The 26,000-nt window shown below is 33.5% G+C and overlaps 1 protein-coding gene across 1 annotated transcript in view; it reads left to right on the forward strand.

Moving 5' to 3' along the window:
• The window catches only part of LOC103316526 (epidermal growth factor receptor substrate 15-like 1), a 480,491-nt gene that overhangs the window by 132,334 nt on the left and 322,157 nt on the right, over positions 1-26,000 (forward strand). Inside the window, exon 3 of the mRNA XM_031926044.1 lies at positions 4,528-4,761. Within this exon, the coding sequence (XP_031781904.1) occupies positions 4,669-4,761 (93 nt within the window). The 5' untranslated portion in view covers positions 4,528-4,668. The remainder of the gene's footprint in view (positions 1-4,527; positions 4,762-26,000) is intronic.

Genomic DNA, 26,000 nt, shown 5'->3' on the forward strand with positions numbered 1-26,000 from the left:
TAAAATGTAATAAATAATATGATATTTACTTTTATATTAAATGATAACGATATATTCAATGCCTAACGAAAAGGAAAATTGAAAACAATTGAAAAAAAAACGTTATAAACTGCAGATGATAGCAGAAAAATTTTGGAATTGGGGCACATATAACTGTAATCTTTTGTAGTCTTCAGTTTTATTTAGTTTGCTAGATACATTAGTTGGATTTCTTTTTTTTTTCAGGTGTAAAATTTTACAATTTAGAAAATAAATAACAAAAATGAATACAACAGACAATAACTATTAATAAGTAAAGACAGTTTTTTCATAGTTCAAAGCAGTTTTCTTCATTTTATAATTGCTGTCTTCTACGTCTACTAGTTTGTTTCCAATCAAAACAGCTATCTTCAGATTTCTACACATTTTTCTTAACTTTTTTAAAAACACGCCTTTAATAACATAAAAAAGAAAATTAACTTTTAAAAAAGTAAAAGGTTAGGCGAGTTTGATATATTCCGCAACGAAATAACAGATAAAAAAGAACTGAGATCAATCAACCAAAGTCTAAGTTAAGTAAGCCCTTTATTGACAAAAAAAAAATGTTGTTGCTTCATTATGATTAAATATAATAAACTTGACTTTTTTTTACTTACTACGTAACTTGCCATGGCCGTTTCATTGTACTTATAGTGTTTCTATGACGTTATAATAAAATACGTAAAGAGAAAATTTTCGTTGTTCACCAATAAACAAAATAAAACGATCATGGCAAATTACGTAGTAAGTATCTTGAATGTTTTGAAGTGAATACTTTCATAGGCTCGCCAGGTACACGTTTTACTGGGGAGTGAATCGGCGAGCGGCGACCGTCCGGGGCGGCGCGACATTTTTACACACGCTGCAAGCGGCTATCGGATTTTAGCGCTAATATAGCGGTACCTTTTCATGGTACTTCAATTTTTTTGTGTCAACTAGACGACGTGACTTTTTTAATACGCACAAAACGTTTGCAGGTAAACATTATTGACTTATTGCGGTGAACATTATCACTGTATGGTACGCCCTGGCGTAAACCTCGATTTACCGCACGCTAGTGCAAAAATGCACTCTCTAAATCTCGAATTACGCACTTTGTGTCATAAAATATCGTACTATCATTCTTATTATATTTTCTTTATTCGTATTATATTTTGCCTATCCTAATTTTACTAGTTGATTAATGATTACTTTACCTAAAATTTTTTAACTCTCTGTCAAAGTTGCAATTAAGTTGGAAAAATAAGAAAATAGCGGCGATTTACGCATCAAAATCACTAAATCGAAAAATTATAAAAATTTATCAAAAAAGTCACGATTAAATGTATCCTTGTAGATTAGTACTTTGCACTCAACGAAGAAGCATTTGAATTTGCGTCGAAGACTAATTTATTTCAGTTTTGCCGCGAAGACTATAGTATATATATATTGAACTCGTGCGACAAAGACTATGAAGTACATTTGCAGTCCCGCTGCGAAGACGAGTACATTTCTCACTTCGTATATGTTTGATTCTCTGGCAACGAAACTATTCAAAATTTTCCAAAATTCTACACCATCTATTAAAGTATTTACTTCTATCGGCTGTCCCCGAGACAGCCACATTTTTCTAATTGATCAGTATATAACTTAACTTAAGTTAAATAAGCCCTTTATTGACAAAAAAAATGTTGTTTCATTATGATTAAATATAATATACTAGACTTTGGTTTATTCTTCTCAGTTCTTTTTTATCTGTTATTTCGTCGCGGAATATATCAAACTTGCCCAACCTTTTACTTTTTTGAAAGTTAATTTTTTGAGGTTTTAGTCCTTTTTAGTAAATTCTTTTAGGTATTCCATATTTCTCCGAAAAATAAAATATAAGCATCTTTAGCACCTTTTGACCATGGTTTTATTGTAACATTTTTATCACTAACATGAAATCACTCATTGTTCTGATACACTACCCTCGAATGATTTCTACATCTAGACACCAAAACCAAGTGCGAACTACCTAGACCTCGTCATCGGCCACCCTGTACACCAAGACACCGTCCACGTATGATGTATGTACCTAGAAATAAAAAACCACAGAGCGCACTACCTAGACTTTGTCATCGGACAGCCTGTACACCTAGACGCCGTTCTCGCATGATTCATTTACCTAGACATCAAATACCACGGAGCGCACCACCTAGACCTCGTCATCGGTCACACTCTACACCCAGACACCGCCCTCGAATTTTTTTTACACCTAGACACAAAAAACCATGAAGCGCACCACCTAGACCTCGTCATCGGCCACCCTGTACACCGAGACACCGTCTTCGAATGTCCATTTATCGTCTCCATTTATCTCGACCAAAATTGCAGATTTCATCTTGTGATATGCATGTGCGTCATTTCATATTCACATTGTGAATTTCACAAACACATAGAATCAAAAAAATATTATACCTGCACAAATAACTATTTGCAGCATCCCTTTGATCTCGACCAAAACTGCGGATTTTATCTTGTGATATGAATGAATACTAACAGCATTCGTCATGATATGCCACGAACACAAAACAAAACGATTATATCTGCAAGAGTAATTATTTCTAGCATCCCTTTTATGTAAATCGAATCTGCAGATAATATTTTGTGATATGCATGAATACATAAATCGTCATTTCATATTCACAAATAGATGGCTTTAAAAAAAACAGCATATCTGCACAAATATTTAATCGTAGCATCCCTTTTATCTGGACCAATTTTAAAATAATCTTTATTCACCTATGTGTATATATATATATATATATATATATATATATGTGCGTGTGTGTGTGTCATAATAAATGTCAAAAATATAAAAAAAAATATTAATTGCGTCCTTTTTTTTAAATTGTTTTATGTAACACGCGAACGATTTTCGCGTTTTTCGTACCTATTAATAGGGACTAAAGTGACTCTTTTTTGACCGGCGGGCAAAAAATTTATTTTAGCGGGTAATAGAAACCTTTATTGCCCGCATATTCAAACAGCGGGCAATAATGGCCTTTATTGCCCGCAAATTTTTTTTTGTTGTAATTTAAAAAAAAAGTTGATTTTGATAAATTTGCATTATTTATTTATTTTATATAATGTTTGAACAAGACAAGAGCACGGTTGCCGTGTCAAAAAATAGTGACATCAGTCCCTCTTAACACGTACGAAAAAACGCGAAAATACGTCCGCGTTACATAAAATATGGTGTGCACCAAGGGCTAAGTGGGCTTTTTGGCCTCGTGGATTTTGCAGTACTCGTCTGCGGCTCGTACTGCAAAATCCACACTCGGCCTAAAAAAGCCCACTTTACGCCCTTGGTACACAATATACTATTAACAGCTTCCAATCTACCTGGACCAAATCTTGAAAATGTTTTTCAGTAGGAATGTATATTTTTATTATATGTACCTGTCTTTATCATTAAATAGTTTTTTATTTGTAATTATACATCAAGTTTTGTGGAATAAATGCAAAAAAAATGCGGACGGAGGAAGGAACAAACAGACATTTTTTAAGTTCTTTTATTGCTAAAAACTAATTGTAATTGCTACATTTGACTTTTTTTCGGTAACCTAAATGATTTAAGTTCAAAGAACATTTCTACCGTAAAGTAAGATCTAATTTTTTTCTTTTTACGAGTTTTGGAGGGTTTTTACGAAATTGACCAAATATAAAATTTTAATATAGTGTAGATTGAACATCAAAGTATATTTTAATTGAATAAGCTATGGCAAACTCTCAGCAACTCTCTTGACGACCTGGGTAACCATGGGTGACTTTAACGCAGATCAACTTTCTTTGCCTGGTGACTTAAAATTCATTACAGCCTTTGTCAAAAAAAGCTCTCTTATCAATAAAAGATGGTGCCAGGTATCATAGACAGGATTCTGATACCTGGCTTGACCTCTGTTTAACCAATAAGCAAGACAATCTGCTCTCATACTGACTTAAGGGACTCCTTTAGCACATGCAATTCGTCATGCTACGTCGTTACTCAGCGGTTATATCTCTAGCTAAACCCACACCTGAAAAATTGCATAGAATATCTCGCCCTGCGAAATACGATAAAATTTAGACAGATGGTTTGGCTGTGATTCACCGTGACTCGTTGTGACCTAGTAAAGAAAAGAAACAGACTCTTATATAGAATATTTCACATATCTTGCCTTTCTTGAGATCTGTACTTTTATCACCTTTTGCTTAACATTTTAGCTCTGTCTCTAATGACCCTTTTGCACTGCTTATAAACGATCTCCATTTAAGACACTCCTGTGCTTGTAAAAATTTACCTGTTTTATAAACTCTAACTTTTAAAATATATCTTTAGATTCAAAATAAACATATCACTGACAAAACAAGGACATTTTGTATGAATATTATATGATATATCATATAAGATAGTGTACACAAAAAATTTTCATTACGTCACAATTCATTATAAAAACAGTACGTTTGAAGATTCATCTAGCTATTAAGTTTATCTTTTTTATTTAGGTTGATCCAAATCATCATGGTCGAGTTGGTGCATTGGACGCCGCTAAATTTCTTAAGAAATCTCATTTAAGTGATATAATTCTCAGTAAAATATGGGACTTAGCTGATCCAGAATCTCGAGGATATTTGGATAAACGCGGCATGTTTGCAGCTTTAAAATTATGTGCTTTAGCTCAACAAGGTCATAATTTAAATATTTTAAATCTTCATATGGATATTGATCCGCCAAAGATGGTAAGTGATCATAATATATGCATTTAATTTTAATTTTATCTCATGTCGCAAACTATCTAATCCGTAACCTATAGAGATAAGGGTGGTTCTTATTTTCCAAATGGCTTGAGTCCGTGCTCCCTTACCTAAAATAGGTTTGTTATCACTAGAAACTGAAAAATCAATCTTTACATCTTATATTTATCATAAAATTTCAGTTAAAAGCGCTAGGGACAAAAGATAGTGTTTTTCAGTGATTTATTGTCCGTAGTGCTTTAAGATTATGTTTTGCGATAAAAGCAACAGTACCATCGTATTCTACGTGAAAAAAAAAAGATCTGACATATGTACCGCATGTTCGAAAATAAAACTTCGTTGCCGTTAAAAATTAAATTAAATATTCAAAATAACATTAGCGACACATTGCGCCAGTCGACTCTCCGGCTAACATCACATTCGATATATTTTCTTTTATTTCAAATTTAAGTGCAACGATTCAAACCATTATATCCGCATCAAATGTAGTTGTGATTAATATCCTTTTCACTCCGGTGCATGCGAAAGACTAAGAAATGCAGAATATACTTTGACATCTATGTAATATTACAATTTTACATTTCGACCATTTTTCTAAAAATCCCACAAGACTCATGAATATATATTTTTATTGTATTTCTCTGCCACATATATGCAGTTAAAATATTAATGCTTCATATTACCAGAAAAGATTTACATATTCTCTTTTTTATAGACATTTTTTTAAATAAAATAATTATTAGAAAAATGCTCTTGCACATAAATTGTTACGTAAATAATAAATTAAGGTATAAGGATTTGAATTTATACATATTTCTTTGCGACGTATATGCTTAGTAGTTAAGAATGCTTTATATTACCAGAAAAAAAAATCACGTTTCTTGATTTTTACAAAAATTCTTTAACACACATTGTCAATTAGAAAAGAATGTGACTAATGGCTTCCTGTCATCTCAGTCCCAACGTGAGTCTGTGGCTGACAGATCTGCTGAGGAAGTTAGAGGCTAGCTCTATCGTTCCTGTAATCTCATTCTGTACGAGGTGCCTGTCGGTGAGAATGATACTGTGGTCGTCAGGAAGTATCTGAAGGACATCCCGAACCTGGTCCTCAATAAGATTTATGTCAGACGGTTTGCCAGGCTTACTGTGCGTAGTGATACCCCGCCTGTCATTGTCAGGTTCAGCACCAGCGCTGAGGTTGTTAGAGTCGTGAGTGCTTCCAACAGGCATAACCTGGCTCACCCTGACAAACCGAAGACAGTGAAATTTGTCAGGGGTCGTCTGACCCTAATTTATGTCAGAAACCGTCAGCAGCCTTTTCCTGGGGGACAAAGGCGCCAACGATATTCACCTCAAATTTACTCTGTACTATCAGAACGTTCACTCGATGGTGAATAAGTTATCTTAATCTCAAATCTAATCTTGTTCAATTATCTTATTTACCAGACATTGTCGTTCTAACAGAGACCTGGCTGCAACCCAGGGTGCTGTCTAGTGCCTTAGTGACTCCAACGTCATTAGATGTGACAGGGAGCTCTTGGTGTTTCGAGAGGTGGTGCTGTTTTGGTATCAGTAAGGAGGCATATTATTGCTACTGAGATTACATGCGAGTCTTCGCTCGAGCATATTTTTAATAGAATTTCGTTTCTAGGCTCTAGGCTTATACTCGGGGCTGTCCACCTTTAACCTAACTCTAGTGCTGAGTTATATCAAGAGTTCTTCAACAGCCTTGGTCAACTGGAGCGCGATTAGTGGATTACACTGCAGTTTCACCATACTGGTTATGTGGAGCCAAATCACCGGTCGTATGCTGAAATCATCTGTGCATACTGTTCGTCGTTGGATCTCATTCAGCATATTCCACCTCACTCAACCAAGGGTACTCCTTGGATCTACTGTTTGCTCCTGCTGGTCTACTTTCGTCCTTGGATCTTCAGGAGCAGTTGCTGCCAACAGTGAACCGGAAGTGGATTTGAAAGTGAACCGGAAGCTGACCGAAGGTGAACCGGAAGCTGACCGAAGGTGAACCGGAAGCTGACCGAAGGTGAACCGGAAGCTGACCGGAGGTGAACAGGAAGCTGACCGAAGGTGAACCGGATGTTAACCGGAAGTCAATCGAATGTTCTAGAATTTCGGTCGCAGGTCTTTTTTTTATATTTTACTTTATCCGTTAAACTACCACTTCTAAGAATTGGGGTGAACTGGGAGTTGACTAGTAGTACATCGGAAGTTGACTAGAAGTAAACCGAAAGTTGACTAGAAGTTGACAGAAAGTATACCGGAAGTAAACGAAAATTTTCAATGTAATATAATAATATTAGAGGATATATATAGAGACAGAGAATGTTAAGTAATTGAAATAAAATATGAGAGGCTTCACGGAATATAGGTATTTTAAGCCCTTTAATATAATAGAGGATATATAGAGGAAAAAAATGTTAAGTAATTGGAAAAAGATATATAAGGCTTCATAGTATACAGGCATGTTAAGCCCTTTAATATGATAGAGAGTATATAGCCGAAAAGGATGCTAAGTCATTGGAAAAAGATAGGAGAGGCTTTATGGCACTCGGTTAAGCCCTTTAATATTATAGATGATGTTGAATAATTAAAAAAAGATACAAATTTTATGTGGATATATGCTTGATGTTTTACTACAATGGCAATTCCTTAGAGAACGATAATCTTTTATTTTTTTTTAACTTTAAATGCTTTGTTTAAGTATTCTAATTTACATATCTTTTTATTATTTGATGAATTAAATCCGTTTTTATTTTATGTTCACAAATAATTTTGTTTTGATACCACCTATCTTGTGTGATTTTATGTTTCGCTAAATCGTTTCTTGGTTGTATTAGTCCGAGAGCCCGTGACAGCAATGCGTGACTCATTTCATTACACATGGGAAACTGTTTTTCGAAGATGGCATTTTCTCTCTAATTCAGAAATGCTTGGTCTGGCATGAATTTAGTGGTGCAACGCTTTACTATGGCGTATTATAATATTTTGATTTTTAGCCAAAATCATTACTACTGAAATTTTTAGTATGTATTGTTGACATACCGAATTGCATACAAAAGTTGGTCTGGTGGATTGTAAGCGGTTCTAAATGGGTCTGGCAGTCGGAAAACCTTGTCGGAAAAATGAAGTAGTTTGACTGAAATCATCCTTACTGAAACTTTTTTTGTAAACAATATATAATATATAATGTTACAAAAATTTGCTCTGGCAAAGTTCAAGTAGTTATAAATCGGTCTGGCAGCCGTTTAAAAAAGCAAACACATGCGCGCCGTGCCGTGCGCCGCTTAGCTCTGCCGGCTTATCACGCCCTCACTGGGTGTGATTGTAATTTACTTTTCAACGAAAGGGAAAAAACCGTCCTTTTGGTATACTTCGACGTTCCTCCCCTCTCGCCCGCATTCTCTTTTCGCCTACTGTCCCTTACTCTAGCTATTTTTTCGAACTAGTGCGCAAACATGCCTATTTTTTCATTTGGCTTTCCTTTTAGAATCTTTCCCAGTTCTCTCACATTCTCTCCTTCCTCTCCAGTTTTTTTTCATCCACTTCCTTTATCAATTCCTCCTCTATTTCTTTTCTCGCTTCGATACAGCTCCAAATGTGACCCAAAGTTTCCTCTTTTTCCCCACATACCCTACATTTATTGTCTATGAAACCTTTGCATTTTTCCCTACCTATGTTCCCACATCTCATTCTTGCCCATTGTTCTTTTACAAAGCCGTTTATTTCCTTGTTTTCCCAGTATCTTTCCTTTCCTAAATCGTCTTTCCAGTTTTTATATTCTGGACAGTAGTTTGACTTTTCTATCTTTTCCCAGTCTCTTTGTATTTTCTGTTCTAATTTTATTCTTATCCCTCTTTCTAGCCTATCCTTTATTTCTGCTAATTCTTCCCCCCTTTTGCACTCGTACTCTAACTCCCTTCCCCACTTCGATGAATTTTGATTTAAAATTTCCCTTAGCTCTTCCTTTAGGCATATTCTTGGCCACCTTTCCTTCCCCATTCCTAGTGTGTACAAAGGTATTTGTTTGCTCTCTTCCTCGTCTCTATCTCTAAACTGTGTTTTCCTGCTTCCCTTCTCCATAAATACCCCGGCGTATTATTGTTTAATCCCATTCCCATCTTCATGTATGTACTCTGCACTCTCTCTATCTCCTCTCTCCTACCCCATCCCCATATGTCTGCTCCATATAAGCAACTAGATTTCACAATAGATTCCAGCATGTAAGTTCTTCTTCTTGGACTCCCTATTTTTGCCCTTTTCCATATTCCCCACACCATATTTGTTGCTCTCCTTACTTTCCTAGCTAATTTTTTTACATGCACTCCATACGAGTTCGTCGACGTGATCCACTGGCCTAAATATTTATATTCTTTCACTATTTCTAGTTCTTTCCCATCATATACCCATTTATCTCTCCTATTCCTCCTTCCCTCTTTCTTAAAACACATTATTTTTGTTTTCTTTGTGTTTAGTGTCATACCGTTCCCTTTACAGTAGCTCTCTAAATCCTTTAGCATGCTTTGCAGTCCCTCCCTTGTGTCCGCTAGTGCGATCACACCGTCAGCAAATTTGAGACAGAAAATTTTTACCCCACCTATCACCGTCCCTCCCTCGTTTCTCATCACCCATTTTTCTTCCAGATCCTCTATGTATATGTTAAATAATGACGGGCTTAACGGGCATCCCTGCCTTACCCCTTTTCCTGACCTAAAGCTTTCCGTTGTCTCCCTTCCCACTATAATCTCGTTTTTTGTCTCTCTATATATTCCCTTTATTAAATTTAGAATTTTTCCCTTGATTCCCTTCTTCTATACCTTTTCTAACAGTAGCTTTCTATCTACCGAATCAAACGCCTTCTTGAAATCTATCAATGCAGCGTACAATTGTCCCCCTTTTCTCTTTATTTTATTTCCTATTATACTATTTAGTGTGAAAAGATGGTCTCTCGTTTCCCTCCTTCCTCTAAATCCTGCCTGGCTTTCCTTTATTTTCCCCTGTGTTTCTAACCAATCGTTTAACCTGCTTGCTATAATATTTGTCAGGACCTTGTATCCCGTGTCCAGTAACGACACTCCCCTGTAGTTAGACACCTCATCTTCTTTTCCCTCCTTGAATATTGGGCAAATCCTATCTGTCTCCCACCCTTTTGGTAATTTTCCTTCCTTTAGTATATCGTTCATTATATCTGTTAGTCCTGCTAACCCCTTTATTGGCAACCCTTTTAAGAACTCTACCGTTATCCCATCTTCCCCTGGAGCTTTTTTATTCTTCATCTCTCCTATTGCCTGTTTCAGTTCCCATAACGTTATCTCCTTATTCAGTTCCTCTACCTCTTCTCCCTCAACTCCTGTTTGTTTTTCTGCTCCTTCTTCTATTTACTGCTCCTCATTTCCTCCTAACAGTTTCTTAAAGTGATCTTCCCACTCTTTTTTCCCTATTGCCCCTCCTACCCTCCTTTTTTGTCTTGGTCTATATTTCCTTACAGCCTCCCAAAATTCCTGTATGTTTTTGCATTTTTCTATTTTCTCCCACCCCTTTTCCATTTCCTGCCTTTTTTCTCCCCCCTTGTTTTTCTTAGTATTGCTCTCTCTTTTTACAACTCCGTCTTATCCCTATCCTCTTTCGTTTCAAGCCATTTCTTTAACGCTTTGAATATCCTTTTTTTCTGTTCTTTAACTTCCCGCATATTCTCTATAGATTTTTTCCTCATTTCTTCCGTATCTACCCTTAAATTTAACATATCTGCTACCTCCTCTATTTCTTTTTTTAATTCATTCCATTTTTCCTGGTTATTTCCCTCTTTCGATTCCGATACTTCCCATCTTTCTCCCATTATTTGCCTATATTCCAATCCCCTTCTCCCTTTCCATTTGAGCTTCTTTTTCACTTCTTGCTCCTCTTCCTCATCCGACCTTCCAACCCTCTCCCTTCTTTTGATTAAGAAAGCTATCGGTAGGTGGTCTGATTCTATTCTTTTCTTTACCTCCATTTCTTCTATTATGCTTTCCTTTTCTGTTTCTATTTCTAGTACTAGATCTATCACCGATCCTGTTCCCTCCCCCGTATAAGTTATCCTCCCCTCTTCATCCCCTTTCGTCATCCTATTTCTAATTTTTAAGCCTATTTCATCGCATATTTTTAGAAGCTTTTTCCCCTCCGCATTTAACATTTTGTCTTTTGATTCCCTTTTGTTTTCTCCGTTCTGCTCTCCCCTTGCTGTTCCGCTATCCTGGCATTGAAGTCCCCTGTTAGTACCACTCTCTCCTCTCTATTGACCCCTTCTTGTACTATCTCTTCTAGGTCCTTTCCTATTTTATTCATGCCCACATTATTGTAGCAGATTCATTTTCTCGTTCCCTCCTATATCAATGTTTTGTAAACTTATCCCGTAATTCCATTCTTTTATTTCTACCTTTTTTGCAAGTTCTTGTTTTATTCCTACCACTATCCCACCTTTTGCCCTCCCTCTATTGCTTTCTCTTTCCTCTGCTTTAGCTTCCCATTTATACCTCTGGTCTAAAGTTTTTAATAATCTTCCTTCCCTTTCTTTTTCTAGCCAGGTTTCCTGTAACATTATTATATCTTGCTTTCCTAATATGTCCCACGCTTCCCATATTTTACTTATTCCCGCTATGTTCCACGTTATTATTTTGATCGTCCTCTCTTCTTTTTCCTTCTTTTCCCACTCCCCTCCGAAAAAGCACTTTCTCATTTTCTAGTTGCCCTTTTCGTTCGTTCCAGAAATACCATTTTCCTTCTACTTTAATCTTCATGTAGCCTATTCTAACCTCCAGTCCTCTTTTTCTTTCACTTTCTTCAATTTTTTCAAACCACTTTTGTATCTCCCGTTCTCTAGGTGTAAGATCATCCTCTATCCAAATGTTTATTCCCTTTAGCATCTGTTTCCTTCTCATTAGTTCTACTTTGTTTTTGAATGATTCTAATTCTAACAGTACCCCTCCCCCTATTGCTCTTATTCTACTTATATAAATATGCATTCCCAGATTTGTTTTAATTATTTCCTTTATTTCCTTTTCTACATTACCCGTTGTTCTAACTCCTCTTATAAAGACATTGTTTTTTCTACTTTTCCTTTCGCTAATTTCCCATTCTACTTCCTGTTCTTCTAACGCTTCAGGTATCTCCTCTAAATAATCCCTGTTTTCTCTACCTATTTCCTGCATCTCTCTGCCTGACGTCCTTCCCTGAGGTCCCTTCTCCCTACTATCTTTTTCCTGGCTCTCATCCTCCTCGTAGTCCTCTGTGTACTGTGCGTCTACCTCCTTCCCATCTATTTCCTGTCCTGCTTTCCCCTATTTCCCCTGCTACCCATCTCCTATCTGTCTCCCCTAGCATCATTAACTGCATTTTTCCCTTTAGCTCTTCTAACTCTGCTTCCAATTTTCGTACTTTCCTTACTGCTTCCTCCCTCCCCTCCGTTATCTTATATTCTATATTCGTATTCCTAGCTACCACCTCTCTTGTTTCTTTTTCAAGTTTTTGCATGTTTTCTTTCCATTCTTTATTGAGTTCAACCCTTTCTTTTTTATTTTATCTATTTCCTTTCCTAACTCCCTGTTCTTTTTAGCTTCCGTATCCAATCGTTCTACTACCCCCTTCAATTCATTTTCGATTTTTTCTGTCCCTAGCTTTACATTTTCTATCTTACATTCTAGTTCTTTAGCTAACCTTATTTCTACCGTTGAATCTTCTCTCTTGTCCTCGTGTGCTGCATCCCTGGCGCCCTCTGTTGGCTTCGCCTCCAAGCCTCCTTCTTTCTCCTCTCCGTCCGTTGATCCGCTGTCCTCCCCTCTTTCGTTTTGCTGTGTCGGTAAGTACAAATTCTTCTCCTTTTCTTTGTCCTCTGCGGTTCCTGTTGCCGCTTCCCCGGGGGCTGTTTGTTTGTCCTCCTGATGATTTTCCTTTTCCGGTTCGTCTACTTGCCCGTTGTCTTTCCTGTCCCCTGCCTCTCTGACTTTGATGTTCTCATTTTTTGGCTGTTCGTCCCCATACGTCTTTACCGGAGATCGCTGCACTCTGCCTCTTCCGAAGACCACCTCGAACCCGCAGTTTCCTTTCTCGAGGACGTTCCTCATTTGGTCTGTCTGCATGTTCGTTTTTTCCTCTTTTCTCGGCCTTCCTCTCCTTCTGGTACCGTTCTCCGCTGTTGCTTTGCCTGCGGCGTCGGCCATCTTCCCGCCGCTAACCTCACACTTTCCTTTCGATTTTCTTTCCGCCTTTCTCTTCTTCTATTTTTCCTCCTCCTTCGCACCTTTTATTTGCTCTCCTTCCTCCTTCTCTTAGCTTCATTTTTCTATACTTTTTTTGTTTCTTACTTTCCTTTTTCCTCGGAAAAATCTTATTTTAGCCGGAGCCCCTTTTCGCGCGTACGCTCTCTACCAAGCTCCGACCTAACCTCCCATGTGAAATTTTATATCTAATGGTATAAAATTTTATGTAAGTATTTTTGACAAGATAACTTTTTATTGTCTTGATATTTTCCTAGTAAAATTTTAACCAATCTGGCTGGCATATTTTCTACGATGAAAACTACTTATACAAACTAACCAGTTTCGCTTATATACATATAAAGCGCTTTGCATGTATACATAACCTTTTGAGGTTAATATCATATAGTATAATAACACATTCAATATAAGAAGAAAATGATTTATTAATGAAGGCTTGTATTGTTGATTATTTTTTAATTAAATCATACTTAAAATTATTTTACATGTTGATGTTAATGATGTTAACATGAAAAATAAATTAGAACCTCAATAATAACTATACAAATCAACGATCAACAAAGAATTTATCTCACCTCGACGTTTTTATTTTTTCTTATTTTATCGTGATCTTTTTCTTTGGTTCTAAAATCAATATCTTTTCTTAATTCTTTTTTTCTTATTACATCCTTTGAACGTTAGATAATTCTAAATTTGTTGTCAATACGTAATAATCTCATTCTATTTTTATTTTTTAATCTTTTTAGTTTCAATTTAATATCTAAGGAATTTTTACGAAGTTCTATAGGTGTTAAAGAGATTGAGCAATTTTTAATTTTTATTAAATTTTCTGTCGTGTTGCATTTTTTATTAGTTTTAATGTTACATACAATTTTTCCATTTTTAATTATTGTTTTTATATTGAAATTTGTTTGTATGTTTGTTATAATTTTAGGTTGTACTAAATATTGTTTTGAATTAAGAGATTCTGGCATGTTTTCAATTGTATTTGGATTTGATGACATTTTATTGGCATTATCTATTAAATTTGTTTGCTCATTCAAAAGTGAATTTTGGCTCAAAATTTCATGATGTGATTTATTAGTTTTGTTATTTATAATATAGTGTTGTTCTTCTAAATCAGTAGATATTAAATGTTCTTTGTTAATACTTTTTTTGTGGTCATTCTTGATAATACTACAGAACATGGTTTTAAAGTATGTCGTCTATTTATTTCATCATTTTGTTGTTTTTTATTTAGAAATTTTGTTTTTATATTAACGTCTTTTTCAATTTTAGGCAATACTATAAAACAAGGCTTTAAAGTTTCGAAAACATTCTTAATTTTTGAAGTGTTCTGAGTTTTGCTATTTAGTAAATTGTTATGTTTTGAATGAGTATTTTTATTCGAAAGTAATTTTTTATTCATCGTATTTGCAGAAACGTTATCATTTATTTTAATTAACAATATGCAAGGTCGGAATATGCATCGGAAGTTGTCTTTATACATATATACATACATTATATGGTTGAGGATTTTTAGTCTCTTTATTCAGTGTTGTGCTGAATCAATCATACACACTTAATATTTTATAATAGATTTATGATATTTGATATAAGTAAATGAGAGCAACTACTTTGCAATAAACGTATATAAATTTAACTTATGTACTGAATAAATGTTCATACAATATAATACAAATTAATTTATTAAATATTATTTTTAAATAAATAAAATAAAGGAATATCAGGTATAGCTCTATAAATAATGAATAATTAAAGGAGAATTAATAATTAAGTATTATCAGGTAGCCTTAAACAATAAATATAAATAATTATTCCTATATTTATAGCTTGTAGAAAATATTTAAATTTATACTAAAAGATACTTAGCTTATTATATTGTTTTTCGGAGTGATGTTTATAACGGGGTTCTTTATCCCGTGTATAAAGAGTCAGTGACGAATTCACTGATCTATCGAATAGCTAGAGGAGTATAAGCAGCAGCTCGTTGCAGTCTTCTTGTAGGCTGTGTGGAGCCTGGCCCGTAGCGCAGTATGCTGTACGTGCTCGTCCTCGAGCACGTGAGCCCGCGGAGGCGTCGTGAGAGATGATGCTACGTAGCTTAATCGCGGATGAAATGTATAATCGAGAGGGACGAACGCGGGGAATAGGTAGAGAGTCAGGGGCGAAATAACCAAGCGCAGGTTGAAATTCTAGTTAATTTTATATAAAACTAAGTAAAGAAAGATACAATCGCAACGCTAGGCAAGAGAGAGACGAAGCAGAGCCTAATGCGGAGAGAGAGAGTAGCGATCAAGCGGGTACTTACATTCGCCTTCGTGCTGGCTCGCAAGCATGCCTCGTGGCTCGACCGGAAGGGCGCAATCAGATGACCGTGACCCATGCTGGGTAGCCAGGAAGATGCCTCGTGGCCTTGAGTGTGTGGCTGGGTGCAGTGGGAGGACGAGCGGCGATAGCTGCTCAGCTCGTGACCGACGCGTGAAGATGACCTTCACTGGAAAATGCTCGTACCCGGCGACACACCAAGAGCGCGGTTCCGTTGCAGCTACAATCTTCCCGGGCTAGCGCGCGCAAAAGCACCGAGACCTTTTTAGTATACCAAGAGTTCGACTGTACGGTTCAGCGCTCAGAATCGAAGTCCCTTAGCGCGGGAGCATGGGCAGCGCGGACTTTCTCCCACTCTCCCCCGCGACACACTCATACACGCGCGCGGCTCTCTCTCTCTCTCTCTCTCTCTCTCTCTCTCTCTGTGTTCGCTAGCTGGGCTTTCTGCTCTCTCACTTACCTTGTTCGTAGTTCGTTCTTACCTCATAACGAGAGTACGCTAGTCAATTCGTTATATGTTATACTAATAAATTTTCTTTGAAGTAAATATTTTAAAGTTGTTCAAAAAAACTTAGAATTTTACATAATAATAACACATACAAATATTTTTAACTATAGCTATAACTTATAAGACAATATAAAAAAATGATCACTTTATTGAAAGTATAAAACATTATATTTAAATATTATTATGTATTATTGTGAACATTTTTTATACACTTATAAGTAATTGCTCATGAATAATGACGTGTATAAATATGTCATACGTAAATAATTATTATTTATATATTAGATACGTAAGAATAAATTTGTATGTATATGCAAGGGTTCACCAACTAAACATATATAACGAATATTTAGTTATTATATATGTTGTCGTTGGCGATTCAACGGTATTATATTGTTATCGTAAATGGTATCGACTACTGTCATTAACTTGGTCGATAATCGGAAGTTGTCTTTATACATATATACACACATTATATGGTTGAGGATTTTTAGTTTCTTTATTCAGAGTTGTGCTGAATCAATCATATACACTTCGACAGACTCTGAGTAAATAGACTCTAGAAAAACCCTCAAAAGACAGGAAGTGTACTTTCGTCTTTTGATGATTGATTCTTAAAAGACGATATAATGCTTAAAATACTGGATAGGTGCCGAAATAAATCCTCAAAAGAATAGTTACGTATAAATATGCACGTGTGTATATGTATATATGTGTGTGTGTGTGTGTCGTGTGAGTATATTTTAAAGTTTTTTACTTTGTCCATTATTGGTTGCTGGGAGGGCGCTAGTCGCTTAACATGGTGAATGCGAAACGTACGTATGTGCTCTTATTCTTATATGTTCAGTAGCGCTCCTGGCGGTGGTCGGTGGATAATTCTTATATTTGATATTGCTCTGAAGTTAGTATTAATTCGAGATTCGACTCGAGATTGTAGTGCTTATAGAAAGTGGAAAGTCTATATACATTGTGTATTTTATGTATGTATTGTTTGCTGCTCATACCACACAGCGCATTAGTGGAAAGGGACTAGTAGAGAGGGATTGGAATAATAATAATATTATATAATTTATAATATTACATATAATTATTATGGCTGATGGTAAGTATTTATAAGAATTATATTGCATAATAATTTTATGTATGTACCTATATATTTTTTTTAAATATGATTTAATGTTAAAATTTTTCAGAATGTAATAACGGTGATGATTATCAGCCACAGCCGCAGCCACCACCTCAGCCCCAGCCTCAGGCACCACCTCAGCCCCAGCCGCAGCCACAACCTCAGCCCCAGCCGCAGCCACCACCTCAGCCCCAGCCTCGGTATGTGGTAAATTTTATTTATTTATTGAGAGTCATTTAGTATTTTAGTTAATTCAAGGGAACCTGAGAATTTTTTTCAAGTATATCGTGATAAAAATTTTAATTGTGAGTTAAAAAAATATGTTTATTATCGAAAACTGCCCCTGAATTAAAAGTAATTGGTATTTTTTGCTAGTATTTTAATGAAAAAGATATATTTTTTAATTGGATTGTTTGTTTATAGTATTAAAATTTGGTAATATTCGATATTTGATTTGATTCATAAAAGAGAGTAACAGATTTTTTATTTTTGATTTCAAATTGTATTGTACATATAATATCAAAGTTTGATAATATTATTATATTCGATTTGAGTTATTTGATTTAATTAAATGAGAGCAACTACTTTATTATTTTTGTAATCAGATTTACACGTTTTATCAAAGTTTGGTAATATTCGACATTAATTTGATTTAATTATAAAAGAGAATAGCGATTTTTTGCCTTATAACTATGGCAATTGGTGTATTTTTGAAGTATAAATAATTATTGAATTATTAATTTTTATTGATAAGAATGTTACTGTTTTGCTTCCTCCTAGAGGAAGCTTTGTAATAGTAAAATTTTCGAGTCTGTCTAAAATAGGTTAGAAATACATTCTGAGGTTTGTACAGTTCAAATAACGTGTTTTTAAAAAATGTCCGTATGGATGTGTGTGTGTGTGTGTGTGTGTGTGTGTATATACCGCAATATTTTCGAATCGAGAATATGAATGTCTACAAAATTTGGCATGTTTATCCATTTTTGAATTCTGAAGTGGGGAAAAGAAGTTATTTTTCATTTCACCAACTATATTTTTTTAAGGCCATTTTTTGATTTTTCAAAAGCAATATTTCGCGTTTTTTTCAATCATCCCATTAATACAAACAATTCAGCTTTAATGCACTTGAAAGAGCGTTAAATTACCTTCCTCTCCTCGTTTGACCCTCCAGATCGACCGCACCGTTCGGCAGCAAAAGCAAAAAAGGTGATTTTTTCAAAATAATTTCATTGTTCTCAAGATATCGAAAACTTCTTAATACAAAAATTCAGCAAAAGTATATATTGAGACACATAGAAATATTTTATCGATTTTACAGACGATTTTGTAAACACAAATATATGACTATAATAAAAGAATATAACATATATTATAAAAAAAAAATAATAATGATGATATACATACTTCAATTCCATGATTGAAGTACTTAGGATAGTCATTGTACTTTCTAAAGCATACTGGACAAATTTTAATATTATCTTCTTCAGAAATTGAATGGCAGCTGCCTATAATTCTTCTATTATCTTTATAAACAATAATCTAAACGCAAATACAAAAGTCAGCTTAAATTTCATGATATTCATTTCTTGAATTAAAAATTTTTAAGCGATTTGCACCAATTAATAATAAAATTAAATAAATTTGAGTATTTTAATACGGTGAGATTATATATAGCATCCAAAATCGTAATGAAACAAATATAATTATTATCGTTATATTAGTTGGTGCCTTTTATTTTATTTTTTTTTAATGTAGATATACTATACAATGCATTTAGGAATAACGTTAAAATACTTACGATCCCATGTCGACGAATAAAACAAACATTAATATCTTCAGATTCACAAATCAATTTATCCATCTTCTCGTGAATTTCTTTAATTAAATTTCCAAAGATATCATAAAAATTTATAATATTGTAAATCACGGTAGATTTGTATAGAAGGGTATGCCAATTATATTTGATCTGATAAATACAAATTTGATATTTAAAAAACACATCTAACCACACCAACTGTCAGTCATAGATTTATTACAATTATTGAAAACAATAACATCATTATATTTTATACATTACCTATTCTTTTGTTACAAGAAGTGCTTCATTATGCTAGCTGTTGCTACTTTTTATTTATTTATGGAAATTAAATTAAGAGGGTAATAAAAATAATAATAAAACAAAATTACGAAAAACTAGGATATCACACTGCCTTTCGTTATGTGATTTTCAAAATATATTTAATATTTCCTTAAAATTAGTAAATAATTTAGCATGCAGGAATGATTTGTTGTCGTTTTTGCGTGCGGGAAAGAATTCCTCGTCTCGTGTAATATTCACCCTATTGCAAATTCTCATCTTTAATTTTGATCCGGAAGTTGCTGGATCCTCTTATTTAATGAAAAATGGGTTTTTTAATATGCGGAATCGCCTATAAAAAGCAGATTCCTCTCCTCCCCCCCCCCCCCCAAATAAATTCCAAAAACTAGGTTTTGAAACATTCGAAATTACACATGAGATTTGGCAAAAGGAAAACGTTACACGAAACGACGATTTATTCTTTCACTGACACCAAAACGTAAACAATTCATTGTGCCGCGCGCTAAAAGAATTCATTACCCCATGCTCAATAGCTTGCGGGAAAAAAATAGCACATTGCACAAAAATTCGTGTGCACGAAGTTTGCAAAAGTTTTATAGAAAAGTGTACGATACGAGTGCATAAAGTAGATCGCTCCCGATCGAGCAAAGCAATAAGTAATATACTATTACGTAATTGAACATTTTTCTAAGAAGAAGAATGCGAATATTTAAATCAATAAAGGATGAGGTGATTGCCCCATGTAATTATCATCCATTAGCAGAATAGGAGGAAGCTAAGTGCCAATAACTTGGTAGCGGTTTTTTAAAAGAATTAAAATATTATTATCAAAAGTCAATTAATATTCATAGGATTAGTGGAGTAGAAAAATTTATAATCTGAGAATATGCATGAATTTGAATTACTTTAATAGCTGTATTAAACTGTCAATGTGCAGCACAATAAAATGTAAAAAAATATTTTATCTCTTAAAAAGTAATGTTGATAACTTAAGTTAAAATAAATAAGTAAATGGAAGCTATGTGAAGGTGATGATCAATTGTTATTATTTTATCTGCGTTATATTAAAGTTAGATGGTTGAATTTTTACATAGATATTTGTAAAATTAGTCAAATATAAGTTACCGTAACAGTTTTTACTTAATTGTCCTCGTTGGAATATTCAGATCGAGGCCTATGATAAATTTTGGATTTGTCGTGTCAAATTTCTTGTTAGCATTTTTTTAGAGGATCTACTAATTCTAGCTAGTTGTATTTCTAAATTCTAGTGTATTTTTATATGCAGAATGTTATAATAACTTTGTCTCTTTTCTTAATGCATTAATAAGTATTTTCACTTTTATTAGTTACAAGAAGTTTTGAACATGATACTTGCTTTTCAAATTTTGTTGTTGCTTTTATTCGAAAACTCATATACATAAATATACATAAAATAGATAGTGAAATAATATTTAAAGTTAAATTGATCTCAGATGACATATTTTAAATTTTTAATTGGACACTCATGTGAATATTATGGTTTATTGCGAAATGTGAAAATTGTGCAGTATTTCTAGTATAGAAAAAAATATTTTTGTATAGGTATTAAAAGTGTATTATTTGAGATAAATTCAATTGCAATTTTTAAAAGTGAAGATTTTCATTCTTGCATTGAGAAAAGAGACAAAGTTATTGTATCCTTCTGAATGTAAAAATACAGTGGAAACCAAAAATATAATTGGTAAGAGTTAGTAGATCTTTTGTAATAATTTTTATGACAAATTTGACTCGGCTGTTAGCAAATATTTTATAGGCCTTGAGCTAAAAATTTTAACAGGTACTGTAATTTAATTTTAAACATTTGAAAAAATATTTGTTCAAAAATCTAGATATGTAGCTTCAATATAAAGCAGATGGCAAAGGTTAATGGATTTGGATATCGGCTATTAAAATTATATGGTTTTTATTTACTAGTTTATATTTACTTAAGCTACCATCATAACTTTGTAAGATGTAAAATAATGTTAAGTATGATTTAATTAAAAAATAATCAACAATACAAGCCTTCATTAATAAATCATTTTCTTCTTATATTGAATAATTGTTATTATACTATATGATATTAACCTCAAAAGGTTATGTATACATGCAAAGCGCTTTATATGTATATAAGCGAAACTGGTTAGTTTGTATAAGTAGTTTTCATCGTAGAAAATATCAAGACAATAAAAAGTTATCTTGTCAAAAATATTTACATCAAATTTTACATAAAATTTTATTAGATATAAAATTTCACATGCATGAATAAAATTGTAAGACTATGTAATATTTCACATAAAATTTTACATATTGATCTTTACGTACAATTTTATTTAAAATTTTACGTAAAGTTTTTCAGTTTAATTGATTTATGTAAAATTGTACACGAAAAAGTTCTAAATTATTACATAAAATTTGATGTAAAATTCGGTGTAACTATTTTTAACAAAGTATTATTATTAAAAAATGTTGTAATATACCAGAGAGATAGTTAAATGTAAAATTTCACAAAAATTATGCACTGATTAAGTTTTTTTTTAAATTATACAATTAAAATAGAAATCTAAATTAAATAGATAAGTTTTTGTGGGAAACTTGAATTTTAATCTATCAATAATTTTGTGTTTATATTGTAATATCAATTCTTTCAAAGTATATGGAACTCAAAAATGTTAAAAAATGTATAAAGTTATTTGGAATAATAATAAAGACATATTAAATATTTAAATTATAATTTATTTTTTAGAACCAAGTTTTAAGCAACGTTTTCGAGGAGTTGCAAAGATTGCAGGATAATCTTCGCCAACAAGGAGAAACGTTGCGTGAATTGCAGCAATATAATCGAGGTGAAATATTGAATTATTATTTTGTATTAATTAAATTTTAGTATTTCAAATAAAGAATTGAAAATAATAAAAATGTATTAAAAATGATTGCAGGTAATAATAGAGGAAACAATAATCGAGGAGGAGGAAATGGCAGAGGAAAAGGCAGAGGCAGAGGAAGAGGCAGAGGAAGAGACAAGGGAAGAGGAGGAATTTTTATATATCACTATTACAATAAACAACAATAATTATATAACTTGTAATTTATAATTATATCCACGCGGAGAAGCCTGACACCGCGTATGTGACGCGTCCCCCGGTTGGCGGATGGGGGAGTGCTCGCCGAGGCACACACCTCGGAGGGTAGAGCAGAAATAAAATATGCTCCGTGAACCAAATCAGGCCGCCGCGTTTGCCGTGCGGTGCGACCCGTGGGCTGCCAAAGGGAGATCCTGGATGGAGTGGCGATCTAACGGTCAAGTTGTGGTGGACTTTTTTTTAAAAGATCTGTAAGTAAAATAAAGCTAGACGATGAAAACATATGTACTGATAAAATTAATATCTCTGAGATTTGTAAAATAAGAACAGAACAAAACAAAATACTTGTATGATTAACTTGTAAAAGATAAAAAAATATGATACCAAAACTAGCGTTAGTAAATGGTTTTGAATTTGACAAAATTGACGATACTTTATTAGATTTAACTACAATGGAAGAACGATTTATCTCACCTCGACTTCCATTTCTACAAATTCGAACCTTAGGAGTAGATAAACAATACGGCTTTAAAGGAAATTGCGTCAATGTTCCTGTTGATGTAAATTCGTTTATATCTAAATTACCACGAAATCCAGATAATATTCAATTAATACACATAAAACTATGTAGAAGAATAACAGATAAACATCACTATGATTATCAAGTCATAAGACCATCTAAAATTTTAGAAGCTATGAATTACCTTTTGAAAAGCGATGTTTACACCAAACATAAAATCACTCTAGACGAAAATTGGCAAAGAAATATAAACGTATATATAAACCAAGAACAACATGTAACGAATGAAATAACTAACTTAAATGATAATATTGAAGAAGTTGATAATTGGGAAGAAATTGAAGAAGAACCCCTAAATCCGGGCAATGTAGAAACAGCACTTGAAGATGAACATATAAATAATGTTGGAATTAAATTAGCCCCTGGTAAGAATAAAATGCCAATTTCAATCATCCATGATGAAGATTTTATGTCTTTAGCCTTCCCAAGAATTTATGGAGGAAAAATCAGATCATATAAAAAAACAACTCCTTCAAGAATAACATTGGCAGATATTGCTAAATCTGAAATTCGTATGTATTTTTACACATTCAAATTAATTTAAGAATGTAAAGAAAAACTAATAATTTTACGGCACATAATATTATTAATAATAATTTACTAGACAAATTAATACAAGATGATGATTGCTTTAGAATCCTAAAATGCGATAGATCCAGTCCGTCCTTTTGGGAACATAAAAAAAAAGTTTTGATGGCAATGATTAGGCAGCGTGGAAGGCCAGATTTATTTTTAACACTATCAGCTGCAGAAACGCAATGGTTAGATCTCATTCGCATACTTGTAAAAATTTTAGAGAATAAAAATATAACAAATGAAGATGCCGAAAAATTGACTTGGCAAGAAAGAACTAAACTATTTCAATCAGATCCAGTTACATGTGCTAGATATTTTGATCATAAAATAAGATGTCTATTAAAAGTTTTAAAAGCAGAATCTGGACCGTTTAAAAATCATCCAATTGCAGACATGTATCACAGAATCGAATTTCAATATCGAGGAAGTCCTCATGTTCATGCCATGATTTGGTTAAAAAACGCACCAAAATACGAACCAAATAATACATTATCAAAATCTTTAGTTGAAAAATTTATTGATCAATATATTACATATGATTCTAAAAATGAATTAGTTAAAGATTTTATAAAATATCAAGGTCATAAACATGCAAAAATTTGTAAAAAAATTGTTAATGGTATACTAATATGCCGATATAACATGCCTGGATATCCAATGAGAAAAACTACCATCCTAGAACCACTTGAAAATTATCAGAATAATAATAATAAAAAACAATTACAAGAACAATATGTAAATATCAGAAAATACTTAGATGGTCTAAGTAAAAATATCGCAATTCGATAACATGACATTTGACGAATTTTTAAACAATTTGTCTATATCAGAAGAGGAATACATGAAAAATATACAATATCACATAAAATAACCAATACTTTTACTTAAACGTAATGTTTGTGACATAAATACTAATACTTATAACCTTACAATATTAAAATTACATCAGGCAAATATCGATTTTCAAAGCATATTAACTCCATATGGTTGTGTATCTTACGTTGCCAACTACATTAATAAATCCCAGCGATGTATGGCAAGCACACTAAAACAATGCGCTGATTTAATTACAAAAGGAGATATGACAACTAAGCAGCAATTACGTACAATAGCTAATTGTTTTATAAATAAAAGTGAAATTTCAGCACAAGAAGTGATATATTATTTATTGTCCATGACATTATCAAATTGTACAAGAAATTCAATTTACGTAAATACATCTCCCGTAGAAGAACGTACAAAAGTCATAAAACAAAAATACGAACTGTATCAACTTGATCCAGATTTTACAGATATAATTGTACCAGGATTATTAGAACACTATCAACAACGGCCTTTAGCATTAGAAAATATTTGTTCGGCTGATTTCGCAGCTGAATATGATTACTTTAAAAGTAAACAAAATCGAATTGAAGATAACAACAACGACTTTAATAATAAAGATGATCCAGGTCATGAAAATAATGAAGAAACGTATCTGATAAAAAGATTACAATTATTAGACAATTCCGGATTTATAAAAAAGCGATCAAAAACAAAAATCATTAGATACAGAAAATATAATATACATCAAGATGAACCAAATTACTATCGAGAACAGTTAATGTTGTATAAACCATAGCGAGAAATTGAACCCGATATAATTAATGCTAAAATTTTGTATAACGATAATATAGATTTAATAAAAGAAAATAGAAAAAAGTACGCGTACGAAATTGAAATAGATTATGATAACATTTTAGAAAACATACAAATAGATGAAGAAAATGAAAATATTACTCATGATAACAGGCCATCAGAATTTCTTATATTTGAAGCAACTGAAAATGAAACTGATATAGCAATTGATATTCGGAATGAACCCAGTGTTACGGGATATTTTAGATAAATCTCCCTCGAAAATATTATTTATTTTAACGAGTCTGATGTGCACAGACAACTATACAGCTATCGAGCAAAAAGCATGAATGGTCACGTCATGCGTTTCGGTCCCACGATCGATTCTTTTATTCTCTCCTTTTGTCGCGAGTGTTTATTGAACCACTAAATATTTATTTAAGTCTCTTACGTTGTATTATGACTTGTATGTGTCGTCGGTTTGATTGCTCTTCTTTCTGAAATGTCTACCTTTGTGCTTTATTGGAATTCGGGTTGAATGGTTTGGAATGATTTAAATTGGCAAAGTTGTGGTCCAAATAATTGTATATTCTCCTCTCTATTTTATCTTTTACAAATCTTTTGTCAAAATGATTTATGGAACTGTCAAACCAACAAATAGGAAAAATTGATCTTTCTTCTCTATCTCTACTCTAACAAATACACTCTCGAACAAATAAATCTGATCTGAAGAAAAACTCTATATGGTCCGCCGGCTTCGTCGCCCGATCACGGAGTGGAGAGCAGCGTGGTTCAAGAGCGCTCGGAAGAGGTTCCGGACCTCCCACGCTGCCGCCAGCTTACTTCCCCTCAGCCGCGCGACAATGTCGGTGCTTGTTGCACTCATTAGGCCTTACGGGGCCTGGCAACTAGCTACGCACCGAAACTGCAACGCAGCTCCGCACGTGTGACTCTAGCCGTTCGGCGGGGAAGTTGTTTAGGTCAGCGAGATTCTTAGCCACTTGATACTTTTGTGGCCTT

This window comes from Nasonia vitripennis, assembly GCF_009193385.2.
Source record: "Nasonia vitripennis strain AsymCx chromosome 3 unlocalized genomic scaffold, Nvit_psr_1.1 chr3_random0007, whole genome shotgun sequence".
NCBI lineage: Eukaryota > Metazoa > Arthropoda > Insecta > Hymenoptera > Pteromalidae > Nasonia > Nasonia vitripennis.